The 11,549-nt window shown below is 39.5% G+C and overlaps 1 protein-coding gene across 1 annotated transcript; it reads right to left on the reverse strand.

Moving 5' to 3' along the window:
- Positions 1 to 6,553: 6,553 nt before the first annotated feature.
- On the reverse strand, positions 6,554 to 8,261 carry kcnf1b (potassium voltage-gated channel, subfamily F, member 1b). The gene has a single exon (XM_063498982.1). It carries the CDS (start codon positions 8,153 to 8,155, stop codon positions 6,836 to 6,838), a length of 1,320 nt encoding a protein of 439 aa, XP_063355052.1. The 5' UTR covers positions 8,156 to 8,261; the 3' UTR covers positions 6,554 to 6,835.
- Positions 8,262 to 11,549: the final 3,288 nt, after the last annotated feature.

Consider the following 11,549-nt stretch of genomic DNA (forward strand, 5'->3'; position numbering starts at 1 on the left):
GGAATCTTATTACACAGAGACTTGCTTAGATTTCAAGTAATATGACCCTGTTTCCTATTTTCATCTCCAGCTCAGTAACACCTTAAAAATATCTGTAATGATTCATTTCTATGACGTGCATTAGATGGGGGAAAAACCCACCTTGTTGCTCTATTAAATCTATTACAATAAACTGCGGAGTGCATTCAATGTGGGAGTCCAGTCTGAAAGCAAAAAGCTTCGATGAGGCAGAATAATAAGAGCAAGACTGTTATTTAAAGACTGGAGCCATGACAACAGAAGACCACTGCTGGCGAAGGAAATTAGTTGTCCTTTTTTGAGAGTGAATTAAGAGCAGATGGGTACGTGATGCTCTAATGTTATGCATGATATTCACTAAAGGACATAAGGTTTACTTTAAAATTGAGTACAATGAACCCGACTGACACCAACACTTATTTTTCTCTGTTTTGTCTCACTAGACAGCAAAATCAAAGAGCTCCATGTTTAAATCGAAATACCCTTTAAATCTGACACATCGGAGTCATATTTGCAGGAAGAAACCCCGAGGCAGAAGTATTGCAGCAGACTGGTGAGAGGGTCTAGGATCTAAGATGCAAGAGTTGGCTTTGTTGAGCTGATGTGCTATTATTATAATGTCAAACCCAGAAAAAGACATGCACACTGCAGAGCCTAACGGGAAAATCTAAGATTTGCATAGTTGGGATTGGTTGTTTTCCTTGCACAGTTTTTGTTTTCCCACATACAGAATGGAGAAGAGAATAATTTCTTTTGTTGGATCAGTGTGTGATGATGTTGAAAATACACATGTTTTCTTAATACTATAGTTTCAGGTAGTTTCCACACACCCTTAAAAATGAACTGTTCAAAGTAGTAATACAGATGTTATAGCAATTGTTTTAAGTAGTGGTATACTTCCAAGAGTTCAGGCTTGATTAACAGAAGAAAGGCTCAATCATCTGGATTTTAAGAGAATGTAGGAAGAAAGAAAAATGTCTGGAATATAGAATAGAATAGAATAGAATAGAATAGTCAGAAAAACACTGGAATAGGATAAGATGATAAGAATAAGATACTACCCAAATTGAGATAGTTTTTTATAGGTGTGTATTCACTAAATTTTAAAAAAGCCAAACAACAAACTCCATAGCTGAAAAATGAAGCCCACACTGAAGTGACAAAGACTGCAGTTCTTCTAATGTCCACTTGAGGCACAAGTCAGTCACCACAGACTTTTCTCTTAAAATCCTGACTTTACAGCAATAATAAATATGTTTACAGCCTGTTACACACCAGGGATGTCTAGATCATCTCCATTTATCCATAATGTATTTAGCAAGAACAAAAAAAGAAACACATACAGGCCCTTTTGATTTCCTCTAAGATCTAGTTGCCACGTGAGCCTCATTTTGCTGCATTATATTTCTTTAACTCTAAAAGTACCTGAAAAAAAATGAGCATGGGAGAATTCAGCTACCTAAACCTACTCCTACATGCATGCATTACTAGATTACTGTTACCAATGGAGCTAATTAAAAATAGCAACTTTACCATCAAGATCCACATGGTGACTCTGAGGTTGGGGATTGTGGGAGATATCTGGTGTGAAGCATCAAAGCTCCCTGGGGCAATCCAGGTATCGATAAGGAGGCTCTTGAGTCTCTGATGTTTGTTTACAGGTTGCCAATGATCAAGCATATCTGAGGGGAAATAGATGAATTATATCCTCCTGTTTAGAGCAGATTTTCTGATCCACCTTTGAAGGTCGCTGCAGACTCTGGTCAGCAACTTGTAAATCAAACCTGAATGTGTCCCTGCCATGCGGTGGGAGTGAGACTGAGTCATCTGTAATGGTTGCTGATGCATAACATATTAAGTGCTATATTTGGCTGAAGTCAATGTCAGCTAAGTAATATCAATTTCCCTTCTTCCTTACACACACACACACTATGTGATGAACAGTTAAAAATTTACCTCCAAAGTCCAGCACACATTTAGAAAAAATCTGAAGGTGCAAACTTTTGAGTCACACGCCCTGGAAACATGACAGCACAAACATTTTACATAGTGCTCTCTGAGCCAGTGAAGCTGACAGATCATCATCTGAGACGGAGGATGAGGAGGTGGAGGCAGGACAGTGGAGTGAGAAGGAGACGGAGAGGAACAGCGGGTGGGGTGGGGTGATTTTCAGCACTCAGTGTGTGTGTGTGGGTGTATGTAGCTTTACTTTGAAGTGTTTTCCCAGCGGGGATGGCAGATTCTAACAGACCACTGCACTGTTTCGTGTCAAATGCAATGCACAAGGAGAGATAAGCACGGAAAACTTAAAGACCAGCATGGAGATGAAGATCCAGACAGGCAGCTAGATACACAAAGGCACACACACAGCTAGACAGACACACACACAGGATCAACAGTTTCATTGATTTATATCACAGAAAATACTGACCCGTTCCTGCACATATCCTGCACCCACTCTCAGTGGTAAAGCATTTTTCAGGTCTGGCTAATCAAGCAGTTATTGTTATATTTCCTGTGCATGCCTGCAGGAAGAAACAAACAATGGGAGCTTAAAAGCAGCAGCTGTAGGACTGTTTAGAAATCAGCAGAAAAATTTGTCAAGGTCTCAGAGGCTTGCATTTTTAAAACCTTAATTTTGCAATTTTGTTCTGTTGAACTTTCTTTACTTCATCATTTTTGGCATCTCTGCTACTCTGTGTGTGTAATCTGTGTGAATGGATGTGCCAGTTTGCCGAGCTAACCCTGTTGTGGTTCAAATGCACAGAAACTATGTGATATACTTTTACTGAATATGTTTCACTTGGGAGGCTTTCAGTGCTTATACACTTGGAGCCATGTCACCAAAAGATGTCAGTATGAATGTTGAAACATATTTTGTGTGGATGTTTTAAGGATTAAACCTTTCCTCTGTTTTTCCAACACATTATTTGTTTGGTCTGACTTCTTTGAACTGTGCACTTGCACTCTTTGTGTTCCCTTTGCTCTTTTGTGTATTTGTGTACTTTTGGATTTCTGTTTTTCTTGACTCAGTCCTGTGGACTTTGTGTGCCAGGTAGTAAGCTTCCATCAGCTATCAAAACTTCCTTTTTATTGTGTTTGTATGCCTCATGTGTCCTGCATTTCGGTCCTCACTCTTAAAAATCAAAACAGACGCACTAAACACATAAATAAAGATTGTACATAAATGATGGACATTCACCACCCACATCATGATTTTCCTTGATTTTGATTCTAACAGTCTCTATCTAGGGAAAGTTTGAGGGACTGAGGGGCACTGCACACTCAGGCAGTAGCACTCAGCTGCAAGGTAGCCACACCCCAAAGCAAACCCTGCTTTTTGATTCTATCTATCTATCTATCTATCTATCTATCTATCTATCTATCTATCTATCTATCCATCCATCCTGGATAGATGGATCTATCTATAGATAGATAAATACAGTTGGACATACTGGACATGAAAAAGAATTTAAGTTTAAGTCATTTTTCACACCCAAAAACTGAGTCTGTATATTTTATATACAATCTGTCAGTACTTTACACACCATCTTTTGTTTATACTCTTGTTTCCAGTTCTTGTATCTGGGCCAAGCTACAAGAATTTATTCATCTACAATCACTTTATCCAACACTGCAAGCATGCTACCAGACAGAAATATCATGCATATCATCTTTAAACCAGGACTGTTTCTCCTGCAGAACTGAATCATTTTACCCGTGAGTTGGGCAGACCTAGTTTGCATGTAAATTAATTAAAAGCCTCCCTTTCCATCCTGTCAGCCCCTGCAACGTGACAAGGCCATATGTGTAATTACAACACAGCCTTCATTGAGTGAAGAGGCAGCCCACTACGACTGAAATGGATGCAGCATTTGTTGTGCTTCATTTCTGTTGCATCAAATCTGGACATTTCGAGTTGCTGTTGAGAATTTTTAGAACAGGCTCTGTAACGTCGGTTTTTACTGACTCATTGTTAAAGGGATGTTATTTACTGGAGCTTTTCAAGTCTCACTCTAGCCTGGTGATCGAACAGAGGGAGAAATCTTATTTCAAAATTCTCCCGAGTATCTCTGATCTGTGGAGCCTGCGGTTGTTTGGTTTTGCAGCAAAGTTGCTGAGCTGTTAGTGACATAATGTAGGAACGTTTGCTTCAGGCGAAACCTTAAAAAATATTGTATAGGGCTTAAAAATTATTTGCACTATGAATTCAATTTTTCATCCAGAAAAGGAGATTTAAGTACCTGCGAAGTGAGTAAAACAAGCAATTTTATACATCTAATCAACTACATAAATAAAGTCATGTAAGATTGACAAACACAACACACAGAACTGATCCAGTCTTAACTAAAAGTCTCACTATTCTAAACCTCCTCTTTCCCTCTTGCTGCTATCCTTCTGTCACAAATCACCCCTGACACTCGTCTCCACCCACTACACTCTGTCTGCACTCTCTTCTCCACCTTTCTTCTTCACTACTCAGTTGACCCCAGTTATTTAAACTCATCCACCTTCACTATCTCTGGTCTTCCCAGCTTCACTATTACATGCGTCTCCCTGTCATTCACACACAAGCACACAGTCTTGCTACTACTGACATATAATGGAATATAATGGAACTAAATAACACTTCCCTTTTACTGCTCGAGACATCAAAGAAATACGTTTTGAAAAACCCAGAAATTTCTCTTTTCAGAAATCATGACCTGACTCATGAAAACCAAGTTCTATTTTTATTCTAGTTATTTAAAAATATATTTAAAAGGTCACCTGAGCACCAGTATCAAATGTAAAGTAATGTATAATTTTTTTTCCATTCATTTTTTTTGTTCTTTTGGGGTGGCTGGAGGTCAGGAGGTAGAGAGGTTCTATTCCTGGTTGTATCCTTGGGACTGAACCTCAAGCTGTTTTCCGTATGTGTGTGAGATTAGATTGAAAGTGTTTAGGTGTAGAAAAACAAATGCTTGTATGAAAGGATGAATAACGTATTTTGTATAAAAAGCTTTGAGTTCTCAAGTAAAGTAGAAAAGCACTATATTAAAACCATATGTCCCCAAAACTGTGACACGAACACTAAAATGATCTAGCAGCACAGGCCAGAGGAAAATATGTGAATTTGACTTTTGGTGATAAACTGTCCATTTAAAACAGGTGTCAAACCTACAGTCATAAATAGCCCATCATTTCAGGCCACTGAATGGTTTAGCAAATGGCAACAATTGCAGAGAACCAGGCAGCAATTTTGGACTTCTGCTGTGTTTTGCATCAAGGAGCATTGTGTTGCAGGTCATGAAAAATCGATCCATCATGAGAGTGGTCATCCAATTTTGATCTGAGTCAGAGGTCTGAGTCATTGTCAGTTTTCGATCCTTCTCGCTGGCAAAGATTTTAACCATTACTTGCCATTCAGCACTGAGGTGAGATCACCGTTCCATGCCTCGGTAAACTGACTAAACGTGGAAAAGCTCAGATTTATTGCTTTATCTTTCTTCCCTATTTTTTTCCTATCATGCTCTTTATCAGGTGTTTGATGGCTCTTGAAATGTGAATGTTTTCAAAATGTACTTCTTTACAGTAAAAGAAAGGGGGAGAATTGGAGGTTTTTGAGGTTGTAAAATGAAATTACACTGTGCTAAAATGACTTCTATTAAAGAACAGGTTCACATTTTAACTTTGATTTACAAAAATTGCAAACAGCTGTAGAAATCAGTATACTAATGTGATTATATTTTCTGATGATATGGTCATTCTTAGTCTGTTAACCAAAGATTCAAATATTGCTATTTACAAAAATTAGATTGAAAGGATTGGTGTAAGAAGCACAGCCTGATGTTTAAATGAATAGAAAACCAAGGAAGGTATCTTTGTTCCAAGATCTGTTAGAGATCACAGTCTGACTTTAATTAGCAAAGAAAAGGCTGAACAGGTGACAGCATTTAAGTATCTAGCTGTACACTTTGATTGTCAGTTACAGTGGGTTGTATGTGTGTGCATGAATTAGTCAGCGCTTGCATTTATTGAGAAGACTCAGGGTCCATAGCATGGATAAATGCATTGTGTTACTATTTTATAGGGCAACTGTTGAATCTATTATATTTTATAGCATTACTACAGGCTTTGGTAACCTTTCTACCAAGCTCAGATCCCAAATTCAAAATTGGATTAAAAGGGCTGGAAAGATAATTGAACTGCTCCCTCCAGGAGATATTTGAAGGGTCAGTGATAAAGCAGATTCTGAAAATCACTAAGGATAAAAATCACATCCTTTGTAAAGAACATGAGTTGATGCCCTCAGGAAAAGGGTACAAGGTACCAAACTGTAAGATAAATAGGTACAAATTTTCTATGGTCCTTTTATAAATCTAATTATTCTCCCAGAGACAATAAAGGCTAATCTAATTGTTTGTCATGCTGGTATTTAATTAAACTGAGTGTATAACGAACTGATTTACCGTTATTCTCATTCATATTGATGTAATGATTTTCTGAGGACATGCACAATATTTTTTCACATGCAGAAGCTTTAATTCTGTGACAACAATCTTCACAATGACAAAAGGAGATAAACGGGCCACAAGCGAAAGCAACACATTGAAAATGGCCCAAACAAAGCGACAGAGGACTAAAGACAATTATGTTACTCTGTATAGGCGTTGAGTTCATAAAAAAAGAATTATCTGGGGGCCTTTGATATATTTACTAAATATAACGAATTAATTGATTTTTTTTCTTTAATCTTTTGTTTCGGTCACACCTCAGTTAATAAATTCCTGTTTCAGTCTTTCTTTCTTTTTTCTTCTCAGAGTTTTCCTTTCTCCTAATAGCTATTTCTCCTGCGCGTCTCCTTGCCGGACTTTAGCTCCATCAGCTCCACTTCATGCTTCGCCGCTGTCTCCAGAACTTTCTGCTTGTTGTAGAAGATGACAAAGTTGTTAATGATGGGGTGGATGGGCAGCGCGATGGCTATCACCCCGCACAGAAAGCTCACGGCTGCGTTGCACTTGCCCAGAGTGGTTTTGGGGTAGATATCGCCATAGCCCACTGTGGTCATTGTGATGATGGCCCACCAAAAAGATTGCGGGATGCTCCGGAATAAAGTCTCCGGGTGGCTTTGCTCCATAGTGTAGGCCAGCGCTGAGAACACGAAGATGCCCACGCCCATATACATAAGCAGCAGCCCCAGCTCTTTGAGGCTGTTCTTCAGCGCGTAAGTCAGAGTTTGCAGTCCAGAGGAGTGGCGCGCCAACTTGAAAATACGCGCGATGCGCATGATGCGGAGGGCCTGGACAGCTTGCTGTACGTTTGCCAGCTCCATGATGGATGTGGTGCCAAGGTAAGTCAGGGCCAGGACCACGTAGAAAGGCATGATGGCCATAAAGTCTATGATGTTCATGATGGAGAGCGCAAAGCGCAGCTTGTTCGGTGACGAGGCGAGGCGCAGAAAGAATTCCGTGGTGAACCACAACATGCACACCGTCTCGATCGCCTCCAGAGTCGGATGCTCCACCAGTTTCCCTTCAGCGTCCATCACCTGGAGCTCCGGGATGGTCCCCACACACATCACCACTGCCGAGACCAAGATGAAAAGGAAGGATGCAATAGCGATGATGCGCGCCGGCAAGGAGGAATCCGGCTTCTCCATCAGCCTCCAAAGGAACCTCTGGCAACGCTGAGTGCGCGTGATGCACTGATCCACCTCCATATCCTCCAAAATGACTTTAACTTTGTTTGCAATTTCTTTCAGCTCTTCCTCCTTCTCACTTAAGTAACTTTTACAGCATTCATCTAAAACATTTTGGTCTATTTTCCAAAACTCCATCTCTTTGATGAAGCAGATGGGGCAAATGCCGCGTTTGATGTGGATTTCATCAAAGTAATAAACGTCGATGATGCACTTGAACGCGTCGGGATCTCGATCAAAGTAAAACTCCTTTCTGCCCGGATCGAAGTCATCGCAAAGTGTCGAGATAAGTTCGGAATTCTGAGTTGAGCAGTTCACCAACTCAGCCAGTCTGCTCTCCGGGTAGCGGTTCAAAACATCCCCGAAAAGCACCACTCTGACTCCGCCGATGTTCACAGCAATCTCCCCTTCGGCGCACAAACCAGCTCTGTAGTTTGGCTTCGGAACTGTCCACATTTTATCAACTGATCGATACTTGTTGATCCTAAAATGCAAATATTAAGCTTACTAACCGGAGTTAATGCCCATCATGCCGTGCGCGTAAAATGCTTCTCTTCCAGACTGTTTCGTGCACTGAATGGCACAGTTAGAGGAGCCAGCTTTTTCTAACGCGCTCTCTCTCCCTCTTTCTTTTTTTCTCTCTCTCTCTCTCTCTCTCTCTCTCTCCCCCTCGCTCTCTTTTTTCACACACACGGACTAAGAGAGAACAACTCAACACCTATCATCTCTATCGCAGGCCTCCCTTTTATCACTGCAGTAATTCAGTCAAGCTTTTGGCCCTAAAGAAAGCTCAGAAACAATTAAACAACACAATTTACTATTAAACACACAAACTGTGCACAATGGCTTTATATACACTTATTCTTCACTTCATACTTTTCTAAATTTCCACACTGTGCAACATAGAGTGGAATTAATCCACCACTCAGCTACTGTACTTTCTCCAAAGGTAATCTTGCAGCAGGAAACATATGGATCAGATATTATTTATATCAGAGATCAGATAAAATGGTTGATGCACACAGCAGAGACAGTGCACTCTCTGGTGACCATGTACTGAATAACAATTCATCTGTAGAAAGTAACTGAATGCATTTACTCAAGTATTTCATTTAAGCACAATTTTTTTTTGTATCACTTTCACTTGACTATTTACAATTTATGCTACTTCAAGGAAGCACTTTGTATTTAAATCTACTCCATATGGACTCTTTAGCTTTTATAACATATTTCATGATCCTGATGTCTTTGTCTTGTTATTGACTGAAAAAAAAAAACCAATCAATTAATTAATCAATAACAAAAAAAAAAAACAACAGTATGTTCCCTAGGTGAGATCTGCTAGTACACTGGTATCCATTCGAGTAACTTTGCGGTTGAGTTTTTTCCTTAGTATAAGTTACACTGTGCATGTAAACTCCAAATCTCGGTTTCAGAAGCTGGTAAGTCCTTACTCTGTGTAAACATACACTGCAGACCCAGTGGCATTTTGACGGTTGCTGTCCACAATACACACAGAGCTGCAGCTCTCCCGCTGCCAGCTCAACATAACAACCACAACAACAACCCCAACCACAGGACCCAGTACAATATTTAAGTCGGCAGGGCGTGATTGCGGATGCCGTGCAGGTGCGTCCGCCTTCCCTGCACTGCACCGCAGGCCACGCCCCGCCACACTCTGATCACGAGGTGCCAACATGAGCTGAGGTTATTCCGGTGCGCAGGTGATTCTTGGTTTCTGTTGTATGTGTATAGGTTTTACCTTCCCTGTGCTCATGAGTGTTTTCCTTTTACAGGTGTAAACCAAAAGAAGGAGACTTCTCTATTCCAAATTTTAGCTCCTTGTGTGGTGTTTTGTATTTTTACTTCTCTTCACTGTTCTTTTTTTCATCCTTGATATTGTTTCATTTGAGTTTACCCTTGCCTTATTATCCCACTTCCTGGCGTGTACGTATATATATAGTCTGTGCATTCTCTTTCAGTCAGAACGTCATCTAATCTTTCTCCCTTTCTAATCTTTCCTGTGTTTAGTTTATTTGGTTAGTTTATTGGGTTTTTCTTCCCTCCAACTGTGCAGTGCTTTTGGCTTTCTCTATTTTCTCATTGCATATCCTTTTTTTGGTTCAATCTGACTCAAGCCTCACACTGATCCACATAAAACACCATATAAGACAAGTACCATAGCAAGTAGATCTCAAATCCAAGGCCAAACGAGGATTACTGATAAGTTCAACAATAAAACGTATGTATGTGACAAAACTGTATTTTCTTCGTTGGTGTGCTGTTAATCATCTTACAAAACCTGCAATGCAGCTTGTGACCCTTGTTAGCTCATGTTAGGAATCCCTGAAGTAAACTAGTACTGCTATATACTACTAGTGGTAAAAAAAAAAAAAAAAGTATTTTCATTCAGTTAGCAACATGTTTAAATGATATTTTTTCATCTTATCAACACATTAAATACATTCAAAGGTTCTCTTTATTATCACTACTGCAGAGGTACATGCTGCTGTAGTTTGCATACAATTATGTCAAACTTCATATTTAATCCACACTGTGAATTTTTACCTTGTCATACCTGTTGTAGCACAAAATTTACCTTCTGCATCACAGACGATACTGAGTCCCCAAACGTAATCTTGCAATAGGCAACATATGGATCAGATATTATTTATATCAGAGAAAAACTTGTGGGCGTGCATACTGCTAAATGCAACCAGATGCATTAGGATATCTTGGCATCTTAGCAATTGCTGGCATATTGCATTTCACATATTTGTTACTGGGGCATATGAAATCTTAGTAAACCATACAAAATCAATCAACATAGTATTGGAAAGTGCATCACTGGTCTCCAGCTGTTGAGCAGAGTTGGCTGCAGATTTCTGTTAAGCGCTTAATCACAGCCCACCTTAAAGCCTAAGAAAAACTAATCAGTGTTCTTCACACACTGCATGTTGTTATTGCAAAAATGTCAGTACTGCTTTAATTGGCAACACCACCTGGTGATTGTAATGACTATAAAAAATATACTGGCTAATTTTAAAAAAAAATACTGATTAGAAATATTACTTTGACCGCTCTACCTCCTGAGCTATCCCTGCCCATGGGTTGTTACAACATGGTGACTACTTTCAAAGTGAACCTGTTTTGCTTTTCTTTATTGTTTTTAGATACATGTACAGTTCCAGTGGTGGATATTCATAGTGATGAGCAAAAGGACACACAGAGCTTGTGTGATATCACTTAGGGGAAATTCCAAATATGGTGATTTCAGGCACACAGATCTGGCTCTGAACACAGCAACCTCACTCACCTGCTCTCAAAGTTTCTATTTATGAAAGGCAACCAGTGAGAAAAAAGCTGGTTTAAAAAGGGGGGGTTCTAAAGGGGGGAGGATCTAAGAAGCTGCACCAAGGCCTGATATAGCATAGTGTGAACTGTGAATCATGCAAAAGTACTTTATTAGAATCCAGAAAAAACACTATGGAGTTGAAAATGAGCAGAACAGCCCCACTTTAAGATTTTGAGACTTGCAACACATGAACATTCTGATCTAAATTGGGTAACAAGTGACGTTTCTATACAGATTCATGAATCCATTCTCTGGATAAAGCATTTCTACGTGTATTAGGCTGTCTTGCAGAATAACAGGCAATGGTGCATGAAGAAATCCATTTTATTAGTGCAAGCTGTAAGATTTCTAGAAATAATGTGCTCACCTAAAATGTTTGAAGCCGACATTAATATTTACTGTACATATACTTTTAAAATGAATCCCTGAAAAAAACATCCCTCTGATATTACACATATTTTAAGGTTTTCCACAATTCCAGGCGCAGCGCATGAC

The sequence above is a fragment of the Pelmatolapia mariae genome, linkage group LG16_19 (assembly GCF_036321145.2).
Source record: "Pelmatolapia mariae isolate MD_Pm_ZW linkage group LG16_19, Pm_UMD_F_2, whole genome shotgun sequence".
Lineage (NCBI taxonomy): Eukaryota > Metazoa > Chordata > Actinopteri > Cichliformes > Cichlidae > Pelmatolapia > Pelmatolapia mariae.